At 34.8% G+C, this 27,718-nt stretch overlaps 1 protein-coding gene across 1 annotated transcript in view; it reads left to right on the top strand.

Annotated features, from left to right (window-relative positions):
- The window catches only part of TBC1D22A (TBC1 domain family member 22A), a 165,647-nt gene that overhangs the window by 89,784 nt on the left and 48,145 nt on the right, over positions 1 to 27,718 (top strand). The window contains exon 12 of the mRNA XM_031059009.1: positions 10,141 to 10,268. Coding sequence (XP_030914869.1) covers positions 10,141 to 10,268 — 128 coding nt within the window. The remainder of the gene's footprint in view (positions 1 to 10,140; positions 10,269 to 27,718) is intronic.

Genomic DNA, 27,718 nt, shown 5'->3' with positions numbered 1-27,718 from the left:
CCCAATCTGGTATCATTTGCAAACAGTCTCTATTCTATGCTATCATTAGTTTTTAACAAAGATACTGGCCCTAGTGCTGACTCTGGAGGGATATAATTTGTAATTTGTTGTCAGTTGGACTTTGTATTGCTGGTCACAACCTTTAGAATACAAGGGTCCAGTTAAAAGTTTTTTATAGTAAAGATACACATTTTTCATTATTCTTTGGGCTGTTTCTTTTTGTCTGGAAGACTGTCCACTCAGTTACTTTCTTTTTCAAGAAAAGTGCACCAAAGTATGTCTAAGATTAAAATAAAGTTTTAGTTGTTAATTGGACAATGGTGGTTGTGTATTGCAAGTCATAACCTTTTGGATGCCTCAACTAAGGGATCCTGAATTTATTGGGTTTTTTGGTGGAATTGTGACATAGTTTGAATATTGTGGTTTACTCTTCATTTCCTTTTTGCTTTTGTCTTTTTATTCTGGGTTTTCTGTACTTCAGTTAAAGGGAAATGTATGGCTGATACAAATTCAGTGACTTTGCTTTTTAGAAAAACCCCTCATGATCTGTATTTGCTGTACTTACCCTAAGTGCTCATTAAGGTTACTGTGCAAGAAAATAATATTCCTATTGTTACTGTGTCACATTATTTCTTGATGCTGGGTAACTGCACAGTGAAGCAAATCTTGATGCAGTAAGTAGCTGTGTGAGTGGATGAAGCCTGTACTGCTTATTTGCTAATAGTAATGGATTACCAGTGTATGAAAGGTGATGCTTGTGCTTTGGCGAGTGCTAATGCATTATGTCAGTGATTCAAGCAACCTTCATTAACCCAACCTTATGGATCACAACTCCCCTCAAAGTAACTGTCCTTGTGTGTACACTCCAGAATATTGCAGAAGACTTCAAACAGCCAAAATACTCTCCTAATTTAATCATTATCTCATTCTGCTTAAACTCCAGAAAATAATTTTGATAAATTGTGTTTAATGGAATTTTTTGGTCTGCTAATGGAATGTTGTTATAGATGAGATGGAGTTTCAAGATAAAACATTATTCAATCTCATTAGTCTACTTGTCGGCATCATTCAGATTTTTCTCAGAATTATCAAAAAAAATTGAGAGGGAGGATCAATAGATAGCTCAATAATACAAGGAATCTCTTATAACTAATTATCTTTTCTGTTTCCTGTAATGCCAGCAGAACTTCTCTGGTCTAAATCATGAACCATTTCTCATGGTTTGTGAAAGACTTGACTCGCATGGCACACTGTCTTCCACTTCTACTTCTTTTAGGGTTGAAATCAAACAGACACAGTATAGGAATGCTCAAATTAATTCAGGATTTGTGTTTCCAGAATTTACAGGTGCTTAGCACTTGGCTGGTGTCATGCTTGGAAGAGTCTCAACTTCTGAGAGTTTGAGGTAGCCATTTGGAGAAGGCTGAGCATTTGTAGATAAAAGTAGTTTGGGGATTCCATAAACATTGATAAAAAGTGTTAAAATCGTGTAGCATTCTCTCCAAATTAACAATAAGGCAGTTCTAGGAAAAAACCTTAGCCTATTATTATGTTAAATGTATTTTTTATATATGTTGGCTTCTTATTAGTATTACGGAAAATTTTAAAGCCAGTATTGACAACTCAGAAAAAAAATATTCTGTGTCTTGTGCAGGGATAGGTTTGAAAAGACTTTTTTCTGCATCTTTTCTAGAACAACTCAACCCAGGTTTTGCGTTTGTGTTCTGCACAGATCTTTTTTATTGTAGATGAATTCTCTGTTATTACTGTTTCACATTCTCTCACCAAAAATCACCAATCATTTTTTAGAACTTTCTCTTGATTTTTAGTAACAAGAGATGGAAAAATGCAGAAAATTATAGTTTAAAAAGCTTACTGCTGCTGTATATACTTTCCCCCTTCTCCTCAAAATGGAGGTAATGGAAGAATACCTAGGAACATAAAAAGAGTGCTGCATTTTAACTTTCTCATAAGGAAGACTTCAGTTTGTCTGGAACTCAGCTACATTTTTCAAAGGTTCAATAAAATTTCAGAATTTCTGCTGTTTCCACTGTGAATGCTTCTTCTGATCATCTGTTTTGGAGAGTTACCACAGCTATTCCACATATGATGTTTTCATTGGGACAATTTCTAGTTTATTTGCATTTTATTATTGTAAAAAAAGTTAAGAATTTTTAAAGAGGTGTTTTAGTGCAACGTTTAAGTTATTATATTTGGATTGCTTAAAATAATGACTTTTAATAAATACTGAATAGTATTGCTTGGGGAAATATTGTTAGTTTTTCCTAAGTGCAGTTAAATTGCCATCTCACCTTTTAAAACCATCTTCTATTAAAAATTTTACAAGTACTATTTTTCTTACTGCTGCCATGTTTTATATGTGTTTTCATTCACACCAGATGACAGATAAATTAGATAATGCCTCTTGTCTTAATGTTCTGAGCAAATAACCCTAACCCTAACCCTAACTCTTGACTTCACTAATCATACTTTCTTTACTTATTTTTCTCTTGGGTTACAAATGTCTTGCTTGGCCCATTATCTGAAGTTCTGTAGATGATGCCGGAACTAAGGACTTGTAATAAAGAACTTTCATGTTGTGGCCTTAAATTAATATTTTGCATAATTTTTCTATTCACATAAAATTTTAAAATATAACTTTCTTGTAAGTAGTTATGTGTTGTGTGTAAATATGTGCAGATAAAGTTCTTTGTGAAATGTATTCAGTTGAAACTTTTTCATTTTTATATGCATTTTTGTTAACCACAGTGGAAAGCTTATTTAACTGTACCGTTCTGTGTACTTCTCACGCTTTGAAATATTTGCTGGAGAAATGTCTAAAAGGTTGGTTGATAAAGCTCTTAATATTTATATATAATATGTTTTCTTATTTAATTGGAGAAGTTTATAAAACATCATTCATTAGAACAGGATTAGTACTTGTAGGATTATCCTTTCTAAGGTCTTAGTTTATTTAAGCGCTGTGTGTTTTTAATGGGCTGCCAAAGTTTTAAATGTCCAGACTTCACTTGGGATTCTTACAGTTTCTTCTCTGAGTATTGTGTGGATGTTCAGCAGGTTCTTGTCCCAGGAGATAAAGGTGCCTATTCCCATAGAGCTCTCCAATGCTCCGAACACAAACATTTCACAATTCTGCTCAGAACTTAATTTCATATGACGAGTTAAGCCAAAAAGCATTTAGAGATACCTCATGAGTAGTTGTAACGCTTCCACAGTTTCTGATGGACATTCAGATTCTCTGCTGATTGAACTTTTTTAACTGAAAAAGAGAAAAGAGTTTTGCTTTTTTCTTTAGGAAAATCTGACTCTCAGACAAAGTATCAACCAAGACTAATATATTTTCTTATTAATCTATTTACTGGTGTTTAATCAGAACTCACAGAACAAGTTATCTGTTCAATATACGTGATAGATATAGATTAATTAATTTGGCTTTTAATTTGAATCTTGGGTGTTCATACAGTGAACTGATAATGAAACTGTGGTAATAGATGACATTTGATCTATCTTTGTTATGTATTTAATCATGCTAATGATTTTTTGGTTGATGGGTGAAGAATGCATAATTATATGTGCAAAATTATGTTCATGTTTAATTATATTGTAAAACATTTTACAGACACCAATAACTTTGAATTAGGATTGTGTTGAAGTATCTGGAAAAAAGAGCTCTAATTGCAAGAGTTGCAAAATGAGTATTCTTAGCCTTGTGAAAGCATTTTGAATTGGACATATAATTTTATTAGAATTTATTTAGACCTTACTGCTGCTATTGAGAATGAGTGATTAATAAGGACCTTGTTTCTTGGTCCATCTTTCTATTTCTGCTTGGTGCTGAAGTGATAGAAAATCTTGTAAGCATTTCATAATTGTTTTAATTAATTTGCACTCCAAAGCTCTTTCTCCTTTTAATAAAGCTATTTTATTTAGCTCACTAGTAGTTATTTTATATCTGATTTTATGGTTGTAATTACTGTATTATACTTTAATCCACTTGTAAGTGCTGTTCACTGGGCATTATAATTAATTGATATATCTTTTAAATAATATTTTTATTTGGAGATTATATTTGGATGCTATTACAGAGTTCAGAGACCTTAGCAAGAGTTGAGCCTGACTGTAAAGTAATTTGTAAATTCCTGAGTGCTTGTGTTTTAACTTTTAAATTGCCAAACCTTACTATTTTCATGGCAAATGAAAAAAATAAAGAGAAAAGGGAAGAAAAGAGCTGTTTCACATGATGGGGAATTTAAAAAGTGTCAGGCATAAACACTTTTTGGAATGCATACAGTTACGATTTAGAACAGGCTAGAGAAGTCCAGCAGTGGTACCCTGAAGTGTCCCATCAAACATATGTTTTTCCCTGTTGTTTGTTGCACTTGGAATATTGAGGACCACCTGCAAACATGGAGTTTTTCTTTACTTTCAGCTAGAAGGGTAGATCTTTCTTGATTACTAGTAAGTGTTTCTCCTAATATTTTCCTCCATTTGGTGTTACATACCACAGAATTGTTACTTTCATTTGATTCCATAAGGCAACCAAGTCTTCCTTTCCCTCCTTCCCTCCTCTAGTATTTTCTTCTTTTGCTTTGTTATCAGTTTCTTGGGCTTTTTAGTATTAGCATATGGACTATATCTTTTGTTATGATGAAGATGCTTCTCAATCCTAGCTATGAGCTATATGTTTAGTGAGCTAAATTTAAATAGACCATTATCTTTAAATTGTAGGTCATGAGGAGAATGTAATTGGCAATACTTCTGTGTTTTTGCCAGTCATATTTTCATTTTTAGGACTTTCCAGTGTATTTTTTAATGCTTTTGTTGTAATTTTTTACAGTGGACAATTTTAACCAGTTATAAAAAATAAGCTTGTGGAACAAGATATAATCAGCATGTAAATATTTGACTTGGATCTCTGCTATTACTTGAAGTAGATCTATGTATGGTGATGAGATCTTGTCTTGAGGTGCACATTTATGATCTTTAAAATGTCTTCTTCAATCATCAGGAGCTCCTTTTGCAATTACGTATATTAATAGAAGTTAATATACGTAACTACTAATAACTCATTGCTAAGCTGTGGTCTTGACAGAATTACTTTTTTCAGAATTTCATATTGGGGATTGTAAGCCCTTTTCTGCCTCTGCAACTGGTAGTATCTGGTGTTGAGATTTTACTCCAACTCTTACCTTTGTTTCCCATAAATATCCTGACTTTGAACAATGTAGAAATTATTCAGGAGAGAAAATTAGATTAAAAATTAGCTTTCAACAAATGGGGTACTAAAAAAGGAAGCAGTCATTGACTGGTGACAAGGTCCTTTATTTTGGACTGCAAGGTTCTGTATGTGGGAACTGTAAGATAGGGATGGAGTGCACCCTCAGCCAGTTTGCACCAAGTCAGGTGGGAGTGTTGATCTGCTGCAGGGTAGGAAGATTCTGGAGAGGAATCTGGACAGGCTGGATCAATGGGTTAAGGCCAGTTGTGAGGTTCAACAAGGCCAAGTGCCAGGTCCTGCTCTTTGGTCACAACAGCCTGCTGCAGCACTATGGACTGGGGCAGATTGGCTGGAGAGCTGCCCTGCAGGAAAGGGCCTGGGGGTGCTGGGCAGCAGCTGGACAAACATCAGTCAGCGTGTGCCCAGGTGGCCAAGAGGGCCAATGTAATCCTGGCTCATATCAGAAACAGCAGCATGGTCAACAGGACCAGGGCAGTGATTATCTTGTTCTCAAAACTGCTGAGGCCACACCTCAAATCCTGTGTTCAATTCTGGGCCCCTCTCAACAAGAAGGACATTGAGGTGCTGAGCATGTCCAGAGAAGGGCAGTGGAGCTGGGGAAGGGTCTGGAGCACAACTCTGGTGAGGAGCAGCTGAGGGAGCTGGGGGTGTTCAGCCTGGAAAAGAGGGTCAGGGGAGACCTTATTGTTCTCTACAACTGCCTGAAAGGAGGCTGTGGCCAGGTGGGGGTCAGTCAGTTCTCCCAAATAACAAGTCACAGGATGGGAGGAAATGACAAGAGGAAGTTGTGGCAGGAGGGGTTTAGGTTGGATATCAAGAAACATTTCTTCACCAGAAGGATTATCAAGGAGTGGAACAGGCTCTCCAGGGAAGTGTTTGAGTCACCATCCCTGCAGGTTTTTAAAAGACGTGGGCCCTTAGGGACATGGTTTATTGGTGGGCTTTGCAGTCTTAGGTTAATGGGTTATGATCAAGATCTTACAGGTCTTTTCCAGCCTAAATGAGTATATGATTCCATGGAAGACAGGAGTGCTGATGTGTTTCTATAGCATGTTTTCATACATTAAGGATCAATGCAAAAAAATCATTGTGCATGTGGAGGACAATGCCAATAAGCTCCTGTGGCAAAGACTGGCTCATTATTTCCTTTTGCTTTGGTATCAGAGCAGCTGCTCTTGCACTTTTTAAGAAAAATTGTGTGGGTTTTCATGAGAAATACACACTTTTCTTCCTTTTGTTGAACTAAAAGACCTCTTTATGAGAGACTGTTAGCTTACATGCATTTCAGATAATTTTTAACACTTTTATATTTACAATGGAATATGTATAAATATTGATAAAATAGACTTAACAACAAAGTGTTCAGGATATGAAATATGACTGAAAAATAAACTTTAAGTAATACTCAAAATTTCAAAACTAGATCAAACATGCGGAACTATAGAATTGGTAGGAATCTTGGAATAAAGGTGAGTGCCAAAAGGCTAATGTTCTGAAATGTTGAATTTTACAGATGAATGTGGTGACACCATGCTGTGCCACAGTAATTTGGCAGTTCAGGCATAATCTTACATTATTTTGCTGTTTTTCTTTGCTTATGTGTAAGCTTGCCTAGGGACTAATTCTAACACCATCTTCCTGTCAAGACAGCAGTTGAGCTGTTTTGACAGGTTGTTTCTATCCTTAACTGTTTAGTTCATGATTTTGTAATCATACAGATTTTAATTTTGACTTCAGTGAAACAGCATGAGATGCTGACAATGAACATGAAGAATAAATATTTTATGTGTGTAGGCCCATCTGTTATGAGAAGCATCTGTTTAAGGTGGCTAAATGTGATCATTCAAAATAATGTACCAATAGTGTATTTAATAAAAATATTAATAGTCTTAATGGTTTTTGTCTACAGGTTACCTATTTTTGACATTATGCTACTTTGGAATGCATCGCTGTAATGTATTTTGGTCTTTAATCAGAAGACTTCCTTCACCCAAACTTTATGTGTAGATTTATTGAAAATGTTGGGAAACTTACTAAATGTAATTTTTATTTCTTTTGAATTTTGATAAAAGAATTGGGTTTTTTTAACTGTAAAATAATTATGTTATCAGAAACTGCAGTAGAAGTAGTTTTTATAAAATACTTCATGTCCTAAAGCTGACAGTAATTATATAACTTCTTGTTCATTGCACATACATACTTATTTTCATTGAAATGGAAAATTTAGATTTAGATTATGCCAGTCCAAATTACCTTTATCAGCAAATTAGCTTCTGCTTACAATTACTTGCAAAGTAGGAAGAATTAGCTTCTTTACTCAATGCATCTTCTATTCCAGCCTTGCATCAATTAGGTATAAAGCACAGAGTTTAGTAATCCATTTTTCAACGTGTTTAGACTAGAAAGCAACTTTCAAGAAATTCATTATACCCATTAACTACCATAGTTGAAATATCACAACTGGCACAATTTATTGTTCTTCATTACTTACTTTTAATGGCTACAAACAACCAAATGAAAATTGTTTCTGCTATGTGAAGAACAAAAATTTTGTGAGTTGGTAACTTTGCTTAGAAATAAAACTGCCTTTTTTTTGCATCCTGCTTGATGTACTAGATTATCAAATCATAGTAGTCTGTAATGTAGGTATCCATATGTGACATTCAAATAATAAATTTAACCCAGTATCTCGCTTCAGTATATTTAACTTGAAGCTACATTTTTCTAAAGCAAAGGTAAACACAGAATAGTAATTCAGCATTTGGCGTGAGTCTAATAATCTGTGATCTAATAGTGGTGCAGTGGGTGGAGAGCTGGCAGAGGGCAGGGCTCAAAGGGTTGCAGTGAGTGAGGCTGCATTTGGCAGGTGAGCATTCACCAGTGATGTCCTTAAGTGTTCAAGTCTAAGGCCAACTCTGTTCAATATTTTTATCAGTGATCTGGGTGCAGGAGTTGAATGCAACATCATCAAATCTGCAGATGATACTATACTGGGGGGCACTGCTGACTCTTGAGGAGCAAGATGCCTTGGAGAAGGATCTTGTTAGATTGGAGCATTGGGCAATCACCGATGATTTATTTAAGATTTGAAAATTTAACAAGAACAAGTTACAAGTTTTGCAGCCTTGATGAAGTAATTCTGAGCACAGGTGTAGACTGGGAGAGGAAGGGCTGGAGAACAGCCCTGAAGAAAGGATCTGGTCTGTCCTGGCCAGGAGGGCAAATCCCATCCTGGGGTGCATCAAACACAGCATTGCCAGCTGGCCAAAAGACTTGACTATCTCACTGTTTATTATCCCACTGTGTTCAGTGTTGGTGCAGCATCATCTTGAGCATGGTATGCAGTTCTGGGCCTTACAATTTAAGAATTTGTTTATATTTATATTGTGGAAGGGTGTGACTTTAGGAACATAAATACCAGGTCTGCTGAAGACCGCTTTAGCCACAGATAAGTGGAGGCTGACAAGTGCTATGGAGAAATACCAGTGCTTAATACATTTTCATTGATATTTGTTTTTAGTTATCATTGGAGACAAGATGTGTTAAGTGGACCTTTGAAGTAATGTGTTGTCATGTCTTATTTTTTTTAAAGCCCTCATTTTTGATTGTCTTTAAAATCTAAAAGATTTGTACTTCCAGCTTCCATATTGAAACAACTGTTTTATATTGGCTGACACTTTCATGTAGCCAAAAAATACATCCTGAGGGGAAAAAAATTGAACAGCTTTAGTCTTTATCATAATTTAGTATCACTTCCGTTCCCTTAATCTCTAGGTAATGTTTCCTGTAATAGTGCTTCCATACTCTTGGGATTATTCTTTTAATTAATTTAGTAGTTTAATGCCTTTTTAGATATTTCTTAGATTTGTAACGTTTGGAAGATGAGCATTTACTCATTGTTTTAGCTGGTAATACACCTCTGTGAATTTGGATGAAAGGATAATCTGGGCAGCAAAAATCTCAAAAGAATGTATTTGTATACAGAAGGACAGTAGGAATGTCTTACTTAGGCTTTAACAAAGACTTCTTGTCATAAATTTGTCTAAAATAAGACATGAGCATATTTGTCATCTACACCATGCTAATGTCATATTTGAGCCTGTTAACTACAGCCTGTTAACAGAATGTCTGGGATCCTTTTTGCAGAAAATTCTCTCAATATAGACAAGGCATGTAGTAGATTAGTTCTGTTAGCTCTAGCAATAACCCATGCAAGTGATTATTACACCTTTCAAATAGTATCTGTCCTTCAGGAAACACAGTGAGAGTACTGGTTTAGAAACCACTGATTTGTATTGGTTTTATTTGCATTTATTTGTAATACTAAGAAATTATTTAAGCTGTAAATTAGTTAAGTTTTCTCACTGTATTTCCTACACATTAATCTCACTTTTTCTTGTCTCAAATGAATGAAACCTTTACATATCCTTATATTTCTTTACCTTCCTAATTTAATAATTTTCTTTTTTGATTGCCAAAATTTTTTTGGAGGCCATTATGTTATTTGGAAGCTATGTTTCTTGTTGTGTTTCCCAAAAAATTTGTAGCCTAAGAAATTAGTGAGGATATATGTACTTAATGATTTCACATTATAACTTTGTATATTTTTGTGGTATATTTTAAAACTGATCTTAATGTTTTATTAACATAGTGCAAGTCAGACCAGTTATTTAGTCTATGAAGTGGCAGAAAAATCAGTCCATTGTAATGTTTAACTAATTTATATTTCGAGTTTTCTCATTTGGTTGTGAGGATTTGCATGCACCACCACAAGTTTTTTCCTTGAGATTGGAGGAGTATTTGTTTGTTTTAGACAGTGAACTTGATACTTCAAGGTTTCAGAAAAGCTGCAGTAAAATACCTGTTTATTCTGTCTTCAGAACAAGTTCATAGGCACTTGGATCAGCATGAGGTGAAATACTTGCAATTTGCTTTCCGTTGGATGAATAACTTGCTGATGAGAGAAGTCCCTTTACGGTGTACCATCAGGTTATGGGACACATACCAAGTAAGTACTTTTTTAAACCTCCATAAATCTGGTAAAGTGTTTTGGACATGCCAGTATCTTTGTGAGTCATTTTTCTTGAACCTTTTCCTTTAGTGTTGTCTGGGTATCACCATGATAAAAGAAAAAACCTTCAGTGATCATCACTACTTAGAAACATTTAATGTCTTCAATCTTCTTGCTCTTTAAAGCCGAGCACTTGATGTTGTGATAGTTTATAGTACTAAATTGAACACTCACTCAATACTCCCTTCTGTCTCTTCAGAGAAGTGAAACATTGAATTGTGCCTAATCAATGCCCTCCATCAATTCTGAATTCCAGGCTTCTTAACTACTCAATCCAATATTAGCTTTCAGTCTTCAGTTGTCAGCCTTTGTCCTTTGTCATGTCTTCTGTCTTACTGTTTGTTCAGATGAAACTCCATGTTGCTGACCTCTTGGTGTGGAAATTATTTTTCTTCAATAATTTATTTTCTTATTGTCAAGAGAAAGAATTGATGTTTGAGAAAAGTGGTTTATGTATTCTTAGTTCTGTTATTTGGTGTTCCAGTAGCTTCTGGTTGCAATTCTTGACTATATGTTTAAACTATATATCCTTATCTACCAACTTTGTTGTTGAAGTTAGTGGGGGAGGGAAAAATAACAAATTTTAAATTCCTTAAGAATTTTCAATTGTATTAAACAGTAAATATGAGATTAACTCATAATTAACACCTTGTAAAGAGATGTAGTATCTTAAAATATCATTGTCTTTATATCTACTCATTATGTAGAAATGTTCTATTGGTTTCATACACTTTAATGCCAGAATGTTTACTAGATCATTTATCCAGACCTGTAACAGAGGGTGAAGAACTGCTTGCTCTTCATTTAATGAGTCCACTATGTTGTTTCAGTGAAGTCTGATGGTATCCAAATCTGATAAGAACATGTTAGGAAATGAGGAATCTATCTATTCTACTGTTAATCTGTTCTAAGAGGTGGTATCCTTGCAGAGTTTATCTTCAAAAAATATCTGAATTGAACATGGCTATTGGTTTCATCTGAGGCTCTTTTGCCTCCTTTGTTTCATTATAATATCTGTTATTCATTGTGGTATATTACCTGGCATTTTATTCCAGAGTAAAAAATTTATTCTTTATAAGAACTTTCTGAAAGACTAAGCTATTTAAATGTTTTACTGTAACTAATTTATCTCTTTTTGAAAAATTTTTGTTGCTGTTGCTGCAGTATTTCTAGCTCCTGAAGGTTTTTTACCATGCCAGCTCTAGCACTGCTCTTGGTACCTGATCATTAGCCTTATCTATATGGTAAAATAATGTAAGAGAGCCTCTTTAGTCCGGCTAACCACTGATATATGCCCCCAAATTTTTTTTTTAACAGAACTTCAATTAGAGTTAATCTCTGAGCTATTATTTTATAATAATGTTGAGAATTTTCCTTTGAAAAGGAAGTCTGGGGTTAATTTCTCAAACTATTGCCATGCTGAAAGGAGCCCTTTCTCATTGCAAGTCCATAGGCGCCTCTCAAGTTGCACTTCAGTGGGATCTTTATCCATGATAAGTGCTTCTGATTATTTAATTATAATTTTTAAAACTTTCTGATGTATTTAAAGTAGTATTTAAAAGCTTGATACTTAAGTCTTTGCACGAGATTTCCAAGGGTATCTTTTAAATACCTTCCTCAAGGTATTTTTATCCAAATACCTACATAGAATTCTTATACGCAGAGTGGGGACTATTTTTGTGTATTAAACAAACTTAAGGAGTAATTCTGTGTTTTGACTCAGCAGGTACAGCAGATTTGTGCTGTTTTCTAAGTTTTATTGTTTAGTAGACTGCTCTGTATGCCTGTCTTGTCTAATAGTGTATTTAAAACCAATAAGGATACCTTAGACACCTTTTTCTGAAACTTCAAGCAATTCCTCAAGTTGCTAATCAGATTCTAGTTGTGCTTGTATTACACTGATTAGCAACCTGTAATATGGATCTTTTCACCTTGATGCTATGGATAATAAATGCAGTGAACCTGTGAGAGCCAGTAAAGTTCATGCAAACTTTTTGCTAAGGTGTTAAGTAATAATGTTACAGATTTTTACCCAACTTGTCATTATGCCATTCTGTTGCCTGCAATTTCTGAGTTAATTGTTTACAGCTGTATTAGCAGTGCTGCTTTCTGAATGGAAAACGCTTCAGAGACAGAGTTTGTTCAGTTGGTTTCCTTGTCTGTTTCATATTTTTAACTGTAAAGCCTGCTATAGGCCAAAATGTTTCTCCTATTTAGAGATATATTGTTAAAGAAGTTTTTCAGAGGGTTTAGCTATGGATGGACCTCTGATGTTGGGTTTGAAAGAGACACGTAGAATGAGTAAAGGCAAGAAATATAATTAGCTTTCCAGATACAGATGGGAGGAGCAATCCTACTAATAATTGTAAGGGCTGGATAGATGTTTAACTACTTTTCTTCCTGTACTCAAAGGCTGATGATCCTGTTATCAGGCTTGCTTTTACTACCTCATGTGTTCTGAAGCAGTAAATTAAGGGCACATGGGAGTTCTGTTTAGATTTACACAGTTTTACTGTCTGCTATTTCAGTGGGTACTTAGGATGTGTACTGACTTTTACCCCCTGATAATCTTGAACTACTGTAAACAGAATTAACTTTACCTGCACTTTAAGTTCAGAAAGGTGAACTGCTCATGTTGTTGAAAGGTGAACTGCTCATGTTGTTATGTAACGTCAGCAGGGACTACAGGCATTCATCCCCACTCTGTTGATGTTGGGTTTTTTGTTCAGATCTACCTACCTTGTGGCTTTTGGGAAGGGATGGAGCATTTTGAAGGCCCTGTTTACAAACATGTCTAGTCCCAATGTGTGTCATGATGTGGGAATGGCATAGAAGCAGTGTCAGGTGAGGGCTTCAGGAGGGGTGGGACAGTCAGATTCCTTCATGTGGAAGGAATAGGAAGGCAGGCGGAATTGTCACATCCCTTCATGTCTGCACCCAGAGTGCATTCTGGCTCTGTTTCCTGCAGAAATCCAGTGAGAAGAAACCAGTGGCACCTTTTGAAAGAGAGGATCTGCTGCTGCTGCTGCTGTTTTAATGGAAAAAAACATTTTTCTCTCTTTTGTCTTCCTCTTTCCCCATTAAAGCTGGAACCATGCCTTGTTTCGCCAAGCTGCCTGTTTTCATCTGTTTCAGTGGAAAAATAAATACTGTGCTGTTTCCAGCTTAAATTCTAGATTGGTGATTCTCACAGCAGGCCCCAGTTTCTCATGAACTGCAGCAGAGGGTTTTCAGGGGAATAACAACACACTTAAATTGTCTGCTGTCGTGTATTTCCTAGTGTGAGAGATAACTGCTCTTGGCTGGAGGTGTTGGAACTGCATTCTGTCTCTCGGTATTTGTTACTATTCTTCCAGTGACTTTTGTGAGAATAGGATTGGACACTTTAATGATGCCCACCTCTGTGGTGGAATGTATGGTAGTAAGAGTCCTCTGGCTGGAGTCATATTCTCTGTCTAGTTTAATTTAGGATTCATCAGTCAGTTGTTAGGGTCTGTGGAGTAAATCGTTGAACATATCCAAAATACCTGTGCTTGAGCTAGTTAGAGTTGAGGGGAAGAGAAATTTGGAAAGGCTCCCAAATCCTCACATCAGTAAATGCTTTGTTATTCTGTAACTGTATCTATGAAATCCGTTAAAATACATCACTGTCTTCTGAAGAACTGTGTAAAGTAGAAAAAGTAAAGGCATTATGAATTTTGCTTACAAAAGATATGTTGAGAAAGCTTTTTAGCTCTAAGAATTTAGTTTGATTTATTCTTTAACCTGAATTGCATTTTGATGAGTGAAATATCCTACTTCTTCACTTGTTTCAGACCCTGGTGGTGTGGTTTTTTTTGGTTTTTTTTTTTTTTTTAATGCAGTAAATGTCTTGTAAATTTTTTCAAAATACCAATTGCTTGTTAAGTTATACCCAAGACATTTAAAATTTAAATCCATAGAACTAAAACTGATAAATATGAAGGTTCATGTCCACAAACCAAGATAGTGTAACATAAGACCTGAGTTTTATCTTTTATTATATCTTGCCTTTTTATGTTATCATCTTTTTTGACACAAAGGATTGGTAAAACAAAGTGGCATGATGGCTTAATTATTCAGTATATATAAGTGTTTAACATATTTCCATGGACTTACAAAATACAAGTTAGTTTTATATTTGGTCCTTGACAGAAGGATGCTTTGACACTATTTTAAGGATTTCTTTGCTATTTGAAAGTGACTTCTGTGGGCTTCTAAGTTTAACTCAAGATTTAACATACTGTATTAGAAAAGGTAGAGCTGCCTCAATGCTCAGCATCTGTGCTGTCTTACTCTAGATAAATATTTTATATGCTTACCATCAAATCTCAGAAAGTGTCCTTTCTTCAGGCTAAGACATTTGATGGCAGTTTCTATTGAAGTTTTTATTTTCATTTATTTAAATTCTTAAAATGTGTGTTGTCCTTCAGGCACTCATAAGATATGCTGTGTTTATGTAGCTGTGTGCTCCTGTGTTGGGGTAGGAAGCAATGCCATTTCAGTGGTGGCAGCCATTCCCAGTTCTTCATCCTTGACTAGAAATGGCAATACAGGACTTGAATGTCAGTGCTTGCATACCAATACTCAGAGCAGAACAGTGTTTAGAGTATCAGTGTATTTAGCTGCTTAAATACAGAGTTCAAAACTGCATTTGACTTGTAGGTAGTTTGCAGCTGGGAGTCTCTGACAATGCCATCAAATTATCTGGATGCAAGATAACAAGGTGTTATACTGACTGGTGTTTTAAATAGGATAGGAATTTTCATAGACATAAAAGTACTTAATTTATTTTCCATGTAGAATGGAGTGGATGTATTTTTCATTAAAGTGTTTACCTTCGGATCTGATGTTCTTACATAAATTACCTTTTTGTTCTGTCTTTTGTGCAGTGATTTCTCTGTGTAACTCACCATGGTAGTAGTACATAATTCACAGAAGAGATACTGGCACAAGTTTCATAGCTAAAAACTTGCTCAGAAAAAGGAAAACGGAAAAGGAAAATGAAGTAGCAGCAATGTATGTTAGTTTTCAGTTCTAAATACATGCTGTCATATGCTCCGTGAATGTTTAGAGTTGAAGTGTACAGCCTAATATTTTCACCTGCCAGGAGGCATTTTTGTTTCATACCATTTAGCTGACTGCTGTATTGCCAGCTCCCCAGTAAGTAGCTGATGCAGTTGACATGAATAATGCACTCATACTCATTGGAAACACAAAACCAGGGAGGTGAGGTAGGTACTGTTTACAGTGCCCTGCTGTCCTACTTAGCAGCATTGCCCTGTTCTTGTGTGAGGAAAACTTTACCGTTACCAAGGTACTTAAAGCTTACTGTGTAAAATGAGGCACAAATGAAAGAATTTATAAAATCATACCATTTAAAATGCAAAACAGTAACAAAGATTAACAAAAGACGCAGAAAAAGTCAAATAATAACACCGAATTTGACAGTACTGGTGAGTTGATTTACTGTCTCACTGCTGAAATAGGTTTTTCTTCTAGTTTCTGCTCCCCTCAGCTCCTTGACAGTATCTATTAGTTTTCTTCACTTTAGGGATGTGAGGAGGCTGATGAGAACCACAGCCGGTGCAAGGGAGAGAGGATGAGAGAGAAGAGCTGTGATTTCAGACCTAGTGTTAGATCAGGATGATTGCTTGTCCTTATTTGCCATCTTTCCAAAGCACATTTTCTTTCTTGGTAGATAGTACATTTCTCAGGTTGCATCCCTTAGACAAACTTCAATAGGGAGCACCTGTTCCTGGTGGAGCCTGCCAGCTTTATCTTTCTTCCTGAAATCCTGCCAGTGGGTCTAGAAAAAGATATTTTTTTCCTTCTTGAAATTTATTCTTTTTTCTTAATTGAGGAGACCAATGCTTTCTTTGCCCAAAATAAACACTGTTTTTTTCTGGAAAATGTAAATGTATTGACTACCATTTATATCTTCCCTTCTTCAAGGAAGGCTGAAGTGTACTTTTCATTTCTTTGACTTAGATAGTGTTCATTTTTATTTTCATCTCGTAATGAATCTCATGCTTTATTGACCAATATGGTAACAGACATATTTGTTTTCTGTTTTTGATTAAGGGGATTTTGTTTAAAAGTAGGCATCTAATGTTAAGTTTTAAGAAATAATATTGGAACAATTTCCCAGAAGTGCTGAGAATCCATTTCTGCTCTCAAAGGTGAGTACATCAGGTATTTGTTCATGGTTAGTCCAACTTGACTGTCTCAGTGGCTCACGTCATGGATGACATCAGATGTTTATGCTTTGCAGTGTTTTTACCTCTGTGTGTATATATCCAGGCTGCATTTCATTTGTAGTTTTATTATTCAGTGGCACAACAGCTTTCTGAAACTTCTTGAAGCCAACTTTATTTTTTACCAGTAAAAGCTATTTGGAATAATTTTGCATCTCTACCAAACTAATATTTTTCAAGAGCCCTTACTGTTTTATTGAACAACACAGATTCTATTCTGTTATTTTTGTCCTTTTAATTTATGAACACTTTCTCTCTCATTTGACAATAACTTAATTTTAGAATCTGACTTAGTTACCTTGTAAGAAGTGTCAGGACATATGAATATTTAATATCCAATTACTAACATGTGGGTAGCATCACGTCTTTCAAATTTTTAAGCATTTGTCAATTTGAAACTGGCTAGTAGGTTAAGTGTTCTGGAGTAGGGGAGACATGTAGTGGGATATAACCTTTCCTGCCAGATGTAAAATATGAACATGAAAGTTTAATGTTCTTGGGAAATAAAGGTAAAAAATACTGTGTGTTGTGGTAGTGACTCTTCTTGTCACTACCTGCACTAGACTGTAAGAGAAAACAGCTCCTGGGTTAAAAAGCATCAGTGTCCTCAGGAGGCTGTACTCAGGTCATGCCTCTACTTTTGATTCTGCCACCTCTTGTTTTCTCTTGGGAATGTTTTTTAACTCCCTACCTCAGAGCTGGAATTCACCATCCTGCTGTCTACTGAGCCTAGCCTTGATCTTGCCAACTTCCATTATAATTCAGGAAAACATTTTCACATTGTTCTCTTTAAAAATAAATGTAAAAGTGTGGTTTAAGTCATATTTAGTTATTTGGAACTATAGGAAGACATGAACAAGTGAGAGAAGAACTTTTTATTGTAAGACTGGCAGTCGAAACGTGTACCTGTTTTAGCATAATGTCCTTGTTTTGACTCTGCATTCATTTGGAAGTTTCTCAATCCCTTTGTATTCAGTATTTTCTTGTGTCAAGAGAGTCCTGATACATCAAGTTTCTGTTGAACTTGAGCAGTTAAAAAGTTTTTATAGTTTTCAAATCTTTGTCAGACAACTGAGTGTCATTGCCTTCTGCCAAATGCGTATTTACCTTCTGGAATAATTTTGTTGCCAGGGCAACCTTCCACTGGTAAGAGTTGTGCTCATTAGGAATTTATTGTGGCAGGCAATTATATTTCAGTAGTACAGCACTACTGAAGTCACTAACCTCTTATTGTTTGTCTTAAGTGCAATCTGAAATAATGGAAAACTCAAAGAAAAGAAGGTAAGAGTGTTAGTTAAAAAAAGAGCCACACTGCTTTAACCATATATATATATACATACAATTTTATGTACAGTCTTTAACATGCCTAAGGATTATGTGCACAGGGAGAAAAAACAAATTTCTTAGACAATAATTTAGCTTTTCAGTGTGAATTTAGAATACTCTCATTCATATATGACCGTGTTTTATATATGAATATAGCTCACAGGTTTTCTCCTATATACGAAAAAAAAGCCAGATAGTATTTGTAGAATTATAATGGTCTGTATGTATCTTTTGTTGATAACCCGAGTCTAGTTTGTTAGTTTTTCCTATTTATTTTGTGGTTTCTTGTGGAGAGACAGGGTTCCCAAATTCCCAGTGAAAGCAGACTAAGTGGGTCCTGATTTTCTGCTGGACCATACTCTAGCACAGAGCAGTGTGCACATTCAGCTTCCCAACTGTGATCTGCAGCTTCACTGGCACTGGCAGATATTAAACTGACAGTGACAGCCTCTGTGTGTGACTCCCCATGACAGCTGAAGTTGTTAACTGGCACAAATTCATGCCTTTGAATGGGTTTGCCTAATATTTGCCAATGCATGGGAATTTCTGTGTTCAGAGGTCTGTCAGATCTAGAACTCCAAAGTTCCTGGTCTGTCCTTCCTACCAGTGGGCTCACTATGAATGGCAGAGGTGGGATTCAGTTTGAGATATAAATGCAAGAAGAGGGGTGTCTTTCTGTAAGTTTGTGTTCGTTGCTGTGTTGGGTTTCTAAGCTTCACCCAGTAAATAAACTCAGGAGCTTAGAGAGAGATTTAGAGTGATTTATGAGATGTATGGTTTAAAGTGGCTTATCAGCTGAATGCCTTTTTAGGCTCCATTGAACATATTGACTCCATCTTCATTAACTTTGTAGCCTAAGTACACAGCGTGCTGGTAGGCACTCAAATTTAAAAATCTTCATCTCAAAATGGAAGCTTTCTACATTTTTTGCAAAAAGTGACTTAAAATTCTTATCATAATATTTAAAAGGACTAATGATGTCAAATTCTTGACCACTTGATCAACCGTTTTAATGTCAGTAAGTGTGAATTAGAAATATGTTTATGTATTGCTAATTTTTGTCCATTTTTCTTTGGAGGCATTCATTGACATCAGGGATGATTCAGCGTGGAAAGTAAAAGAAGGAAAAAGATAAGAACCCATGCTTTTTTATGAGGAAAGTATTTAGACATGAAAAAAACAGCAAATCAAAACTCAGTGATATGCATAGGAAGCCTGTAGGTTTTTCTAAGTTCAGGTTCTTTAGGCAACTTCCAGTACTGTTGAAATAGATGTTAATTTTTCTGTGGTTAAATGAAAGTTGGTTGTGAATGCAGAGAGAAAGTACTTTTTCTTATGCTTAGCTTAGTTTAGCTTGAAGAATGTGAATAATCCCATTGACTTCAATAGAACAGCTCATGAATTGTTTTATTTAAGCATGTACTCTCAAGTGCTTTATTGATCAGGATCTTGATGAATGAGTATAGAATACTTATAGAATGTTAGATACAGTCTTGAAAACAGTTTATTTTGCTCCTTGGCTACTTTGAAGTAGCCAATGTTTCTAGAAGAAGGCTTTATTAAAATTAATACTGTTCTCAAAGACCAAAGTCTGGAAGAGAATTGTGTTGCTATACAAGAAGACAAAAAGAAAAATTTCCTTTCTTACATCCACATGCTCTTTAATGTTATGCTCCTTCCTCCCATAGAGCCTCTTCTCACTGAGCTTCCCTGATGTTTTAAGAGTACATTACATTTAAGATTACACTACAATTTAGTTTAATATTTTAAACCTACTTAGTTTTCTTTTCTGAAGCTCCAGTTAGTTGTGTTAGGTATTATTGTTCATAGAAGTGAGCACTAGCAACTAAACTGAGTGCCATTTGAGTGCCTTTTTTGTTCTGATGTCTTGTTTTTGTTAAAACCTGAACAAATATTCAAAGGTCCTAACATGTTGTACAGTTCTCTGGTTCCTTGTTTCAAATTTATTAAGACATCCGTAGCTTACACAGCCTGCACAGAAAATCTATTAAACATTAAAGATCATTTAAACTCTTTTCCACTGTGTGAGACATAATACCTAGATTCAAACACAGCTTTGGGGGAGGGGGGCAGGGAAGAAGGGACAAACTAATATTTGACAAATCCAGTAAAATTCAGTGAAAATAACTTCTTTATAGCAGCTTGGATCCTTGTGAAGGGCTTATGAAATTGGTATAATTACTGCTTGTTTCTGGAATGCGCAACCTCATTAGAACTACATGAAATAATAAAAATCTTATCTTCTTTTGTCTCTCCAGTCCTTTAGGTCCTAGTAGTGATCACTGCTTTTTTAGTATTCTGGCCTTTCTTGTATTCCTGACACGTGACAGTCTTGTGCTTTGCTCTGCCACTTGCATTGTCCTTGGCTGTTGATTTTGGGAGCTGTTCTGCCCTTTCTTCCTGTCTCACAGGGGTTCTTGGTTCTTTTTCACTCTTCCTCCTCCATCCTGCTCATGGGTGATCTGAGGCTTTCTTACAACTTCACTGTCAGCTTATGCTGATGATTTGCATATCTACTTTTTTTCCTGACCTGTCTTCCTTAGTTAAGACACGCGTTTCAGAACGTCTGCATGACAGTTCTCCTGAGATAGTTGGCAACAGTTACTGATATCAAGAATTCCTCTTTTCCTCAATAGAGCTCTTGCTTCTCTCATTTCATAACTTTTTCTAGTATATTCTGCATAGGACTTTTTTGTTCAACATATTTTTCTCTTACGTTTTCCAGACAATCTGTGCTGTACTTTTCCTTCACAGAATTTCCAAAATCCCAATTCCTATTCTTTTTTTTTTAAATTTCCATCTAATACAAATAATATTAATCCCTTTAAATCAGATAGAATATGTAATTTTCTTTTTCTGTCATTACTCAGATGTTCCATCATTCAGTTCCTTCATTTTCTTGACATTTTTCTCTGTATTTATATGGTTATCCCAATTAAGATTCTATTCTCCCAGTGGTAGGTCAGAAACTACTGATCAAAAACTCCAGCTATTTCAAAATGCATATAAATCTGATGAATTTTGGCTGTACTGTGCTTAGTTGGAATTAATTTTTTTTGTAGTATGAAACTGAAACAATGCTCATAATGCTGGAGTTTGTAAGTGAATATGAAGAAGTTCTAAAGTGTTGCCTAATATGACATCAGAAATGGTTTTCAAGTTAAATCTGATTTTAGCAGTCCTCTGGGCTGTCTTTAGTAAGCATTATTTCACTAAGTCTTTGCCACCTTTATCTGTTAAGATACATTTCTACACAACAAAAAAACTTCAGTGTGGAAATTTTCAGTTGGGCACTAGTTCAGAAATAATGTTGTCCTGATTATTCAGATCTCTGAACAGAGTATATACTGTGCAAGTACAAAGGGTGAAATATGTAGTTAATATACTGATTATTCAGATTAACTATGCAAATAATTTATTACTAATGATTACTGCATATTTTAAATTAGTGAATTAATTTGATGTTTCCATCTTTTGTTTTGTTTTAAATTTTGCCTAGTCTATTTACCTTCTTGAAAACATATGTCTGTGAATGAACATTCATTTCTCTGTTCAACCTTTTTGGCTACACCCTAATCCATTTTCACTGTGTGGGCAATACACCATAAACAAACTTGTATATGGGAGTTGGTGGGGAAGATTAATTTCACACAACTCAGTTGTCTTCAATAATGTTCCATAGAGTAATGATATCTTTCAATGAAGCTAAAATTCATGTCTTTAAAACAGTCAAGACTAATATCTGAATCAGAACTTGAGCATCATTGCTGTGTTGCAGTACTGTTGTGACTTGGTAAACAATGAAAGAAAGAGTTTACAAAGTGAAAATAGCTGTCGTGGGAAACATCTTTCAGAGATGGTGACTCCACATCAGCTGTTGTACTTTTTGAAAGTTGTGACTGGTGGTAATTGAAGGAAGATAAGTTTTGATTCAAGCTGGAGATATGTGGATTAAATTCTGGAACTGTATTTTTCCACAGTAGGGAGGGAAAAATAGGACTTGATTTTTGTTTAATGAAGAAGTTAATTGTATGAAGGAACAGTGTACTTTATATGGCTTTCTCAGTTTGTATTGACCCTGATGTTTGAGAAATGCTGAATTCATGCAACCACATAGAAGTTGAATTGTATGTTGCAAATGGCACAAGTTTCTCAATCATGTAAGCTGACAGAAGTTGCAAAAAGTGGATTTGGAAACTTCATTTGAAGGTAACTTATGAAATGAATTTAAAAAGCAATACTCTCTTTTTTTAAAGAGCCTCTGGTAATTTGTACAGTTGAACAATACCCTTTTCTCTAATGTTTTTAGTAGGTTATATACTGAATTTAGCTACTATTATTTTGAAATGTTGAATATTATTACACTAAGGATACTTCATCCCACTTTATTGGGACAATAAAGCACAGTTGTATTTAGTTGATTACTGTGATTTCTGTTCATTCCATTTGCAGAGGTTCACAATGCTTTAATTTGCAGGGGTTCACAATGCTTTAATTTCACACAGGCTAGCTTTTATTTCTCCACTGTTTTAAGCAGCACTGACATTTCACCAACCTTTCTACCTTTGTTTCTAAGTCCTTCAGTTGCAGCTTTTGTATTTTCCTTGTTTTTCTTGAAATTATTTTTTTTTTTTTCTCCAGTACCACTAAGTTGTCGTTTTAAAGATGTATTTTTTTCAGCCATGGAAATGAAAACTTCTAGGTTTTGGAGCAGTGTAGTGCCAATATCCATGTTGCTCATTATGAAGTTTGTACTTGTAAATGTTTATAGGCAATATCCTGTAGGAACCTCAGCCCAGGCTGCTCTCATCTTCCTGTCATCTCCTGTTGCCTTCAGTTACTTGCTAATGTGAATGCTGACATAAGCTTTCAGATAACCCTATTCAATCCATTTTACATAATCCTGGGTTAATTAGACATTATGTCAAGGCCAGTTGTGCATTTTGTTATTATGTGTAAGTCAGTGCAGTCTATTAAATGGTTCTTAGTCAGTATCTAATGTTACTCAGTGCATCTTCAGCATCTGCTGAAAAAAAATTGAAAAGCTGTGCACATTTTACAATAGTCATTTCAGAGTACTTGTGCTTGGTTAACAAAAATTCACATATGTTTAGATTTTATGACATTGCTGTATCATGATTACATGTTAAAATACATGATAAAATTAATAATTTATTTTTGCAACCATGAATCAGAACCTAGCACAGCAGGTCACCTTTTCATAGAAAGAGCTCTGGTTAGTCAAGCCGGACCTACTTTTCATAAACCCATGCTGACTATCTTGCAAATTTTTCAATTTCTACTGTAGTATTTTTTTTACCTGTATAGCTCAACAATTCCAGAAATTGTCATGTAGTTTTCCATATATGTAAAATAGTTACAAATTCCATGTACATTTTTAAAATATAGTTGCATCTTCATGAGAAAACATACAGGTAGTTATGCTTCATTTCTTTTTAACTTATTCTTTTGTGAGAAGACTGTGTTTATAAATGCTGTTATCAGATGCCATTCAGTGTATTTCAATTTATTTTCCATGGAAATTTGCATTGGAAAGATGTGATAGCAGTGCTTTTCAATTTAAATGCATTAGCATCCACTAAGGAAGTTGCAATACCTGCATTTTGAAGAGCAACGTATGTTGTGCAAGCTGATGGATTGTGTTAATCTAATCAAACTGTCAAAGCAATCCTTCTTACAATATTCTTCTTCATAAACCCAGTAAGCATCTGAACTTGTGTTTTATGCCTTTTTCCTCGCAGAAAGTAAACACTGATCACACTCAAAGCATTTGGAAATGAGAATATTAACAAAGATTTAACTGGCAAACTGGTTGCAACTGTGAGCAATGAACAGGAAAATCTATATCATGCTCATCAACAGTAATTAAAATATAGTTTGTAAACTTACAGCTGATACTTTAAAAAGAACTAAGGTACATATTTTCTATACTTTGTAATATAGCATTTCAATCAAAGATACTTTCCTTTTTGAGGATAGCTGATTAGTAGTGATTCATACAAAACTCACGTTATTTTCCTGTGTGATAATCTTTCAACCTGCAGTTTAAGTCATATTTTAAAACAGAGATTCATTATAAGAGGTTTATTTCTAAATTTGATGTGATGTTTTTTCCTACTGACTAAAAAGACATGTCTACATGTCATTTTATCCTAGTATACTTTAGATATACTTAATTATTTTAACTCTGTTATTACTTTCTGTTGTATCACATTATTTCAGAGACTGAACAGAGAGGAAATATTAATGGCTGTGTTGATTTATTATTAAAATGTCAAATTGGAGAAAAGGTGCACAGAAATGCTACTGTTGGGAAGCAGATTAAAAAAAACCCACTAAACACATTTCAGGATAGTTTGCAATTAAAGTATCTTTGGTGAACCTTTTCTTGTTATCAGTTTTGACATAATAAATTTGCTGAGTAGTTATCAATTCAGAGAAGACACTGTGAGCATCTGGGAAGTACTACTGGAAAGGTATTTTGATGTATCACTATTTCTTCTTTATTCACTGTGAAGGAACTTACTTTGTTGATTAGAAATTTAAAAAAGGCCAATTTCAACTACTTTGAAATGCACAGTAGATGAAGTTGAAACAAAACAGATACTCCTTTATTTCATATCTGAACAAAAGAGTAGTATCTGGTAGCATAACAAGTTGAAAGTTTTCAGATGAAAATACATTTTTAAGTTGATGAACAGAAAGTAGTGCAGATGCCTGTACTTTTCCTATGTGTGCTAGTTGTACATGTGTTATGCAATATCATCACAAGTGATCAGGAAAGAAAAGTGAGTAACAGAATAGGAAAGCCTGCAGCTGGTAAAAACTCATTCTGAATAAGCATAGAACTGAACTTACAAACCAAGAAAAGCAGAAAGACTGCCTGAGACAGAGTGACAAAAATACAATGGTACTTAAAATTCCCATTCAGGTAAGTGTAAAGGGGCATGGAAAGATTTGAGTTGAAAAAGGAAATTATATTCTGGTACATAGTTTTGACCATGAATTATGTATTGCCAATTAGGCACAAGAACTGGAGGTCAGAATACTTTTAGGAAAATGATAGAACTAAGAATGAAAGAGACCCAAATTTTGCCATTACATAAATCTACAGTGTTCCTATGTAACAGGTTGGAGGAAGTCAAAGTGAAGAATTGCACCTTCAAGATTCTTGAGCCTGGCGGGGGAAAAATGATTGAGAGGAGAATGTAGAACAGGTGTACAAAGTACATGTGACATAGGGGAAAATTTAGTCACATTTAAAAACTGGTGTCAGGTGCAAGCCCAAGATAGTGCTTTACACAGCAGTTCAATTGTTGAACTCTTTACCACAACACTCTGAGGGTCCTGAATGTTGTGTGGATTCAAAAAGGGACTGAGAAAACTTGTGAGAGAAAAATCTATCATTAGGAATTGAAGCAGATTCCAATATCTGGATCAAGATACCTCTGTGCTATGATGTGGTAGATGGGAGGAAGTTAACTAAAACTTGCACTTACTTGAATTTTCCCTGATTCAAAGACAAGATGCTCAACCTAGATTCTTTTAGAGTAGCCATACTGGACTCTGAAACTCTGTTGATATATTATGAAACTCTGTTGATATTTGAAACTCTGTGCATATATTCCACATAGAAAAACATCTTCAGGTTAGAAAAATTGAAGAAAATGCTATTTTTTTACAATTTTTTTACAAACTCCATATGATTCAAGACTCTTTCTTCTTCCACAAGGCACTGTGTTTTTTCATAACCACATAATGGATGGAATGTTTTATGTTATCTCTAGGGTCTGAGGAATGCAAAGTTGATATGCAAAATTAGGCAGCATTTCTTTGTCTACAGTATATTTTAGTTTACGATATTGATATTGAATTTTTCTACTAATTTAAATATTTAAATAGAAAAGTGCAACATTTTGCTTTGAAAAATATTGAAATCTATGTTTTCTATATAAATTTATTTTGTTTAAAAGTAATATTATTAAATGTGTCCTTTTTTAATTTTCAAATATATTTTCTGCTCTTCCTTCCACATATATTTTATTTGAGCACTTGGCAATATAACACAGTAGGAAAAATTAACTTCCTTGTTTGGTCTTCAAATATATGAAGAGAGCTGTGAGGAGAGCTGACTTCTTCACTCAGTTGAGGTCAGCAGGTTGCTTGATTTGCTGACAAATAAATAAGAAGAGGAAAGTGTCAAGAAAAACATGGATACAAATATTTTACATAAAATATTATTTGTATTGTAGGAAAATTATATCTTTGCTTCTAATTAAGAAAGCCTTTAAATAATTATTCATCAAAGTTCTTACTTTAAATGGGATTATGATAGGTAGACCTTTTTGTGTTAATAAACATACTCAAACTGCAAAGTGGTTTCCTTTGGGTGTTAATATTTCTCATAGAGTTAAGACCTGTTTTTTGTTTGTGTCCTCTCTTTACTTCTTCCTTTTCCTGGTCTCAAGCAAACATCCATTTTGACCTCCACTGTTTCCAGTAATCCCCTTTTTAATAATTTATATCTTATTCAGTTCCACATTATTCATATCAGAAGCATTTTGCTTTTATATGTGTTTAAATGTCAGAAGCAAATACATTTGGAAATAAATATTTCTTTAATTTTAGTCATGATAGTTTTCCACTACAGGTAAGACATTTATATTGTTTAACAGCGTTAACAAAACCTAATGTTATTCTTTCAGCAGGGGAGCAGGGGTGAAGTGGGGAGAACAAAGTGTAGGAGAGATGAGTCATCTTGTTTTTAGTATTTCTAAATAAAGCAGTTGTGTTAACATGCTTTGATCCCTCAAGTAAGTGCTTGGAAAATGAAGGGAAGATAAAAATTTCTTTCATCTTTTGAGTAATTTAAAATCATTTGGAATTTGGTTCTCTTCCAGGTTGTCCCTTTATATAAGTACTAAACATTATTAGGTTTTCCATCATATTGCTAAGTCTAAGTAATTAACAGAAAATTATGCAAAGTGAGAGGAATGTTGCAGGTACTTTTATTGTAGTAAATAAGTCTTGTAAAGTACTTTTTAATGGGGAATTTAACAATTATTCATTTTGGTATTAAAATGTAATGACTATCTGTTTTCTTTTAGGTGCATTTGAATTTCTGATTTAAGTTACTCTGTGCATTTTATCCCCTTAGCTTTCATTTAGATTAATCAGCTTGTTGCTATAAATATTTTCCCCTAGTGTCATTTCCAAAAATTCTGCTAGTATCAGTAGAAAAGTAGACTTTGTAGAGTTAAATCTTCATTAAATGTTTTTATTCACCAAGACAGATTGTTTCATTTTCTTCTTGCCCTAATTCTGCTTCATTGCTTTTAGAAATGCAAATAAATCCTGAATCAGAAAACTCTTCGTATTTAGAAGGAGTTCTTGGAAGTGTGAAGATGAGCACATGTGGAATCAAGCATACTTGTGCTATAACAATCTGGGCAGTTCTTTATCAGGCTCTTGTGAGAGGGGGCAGGGAATGGCTGGCTGACCATGTTAAAAGCAGTCATTTCTGGCCCATTTCTACATGAGATGTGAGTCAGTTTTACTGACTGCATGTGATAATAACTGTTTGTTACGATGTAATTAGTAGAATTGGATAGAATAGTTCATTTAAAAGGGACCTACAGTGATTATCTAGTCCAACTGCCTGACCACGTTATTATACATTTTTATGGCTCACCTACACTGAAAAAAAAAGAAAAATATCCATCCTTTACTGATTTCTGTTGATGT

This window comes from Geospiza fortis, unplaced genomic scaffold (assembly GCF_000277835.1).
Source record: "Geospiza fortis unplaced genomic scaffold, GeoFor_1.0 scaffold424, whole genome shotgun sequence".
Lineage (NCBI taxonomy): Eukaryota > Metazoa > Chordata > Aves > Passeriformes > Thraupidae > Geospiza > Geospiza fortis.
Note: the sequence above shows the minus strand (reverse complement) of the source record. Positions and strands in the feature narration are given on the sequence as shown.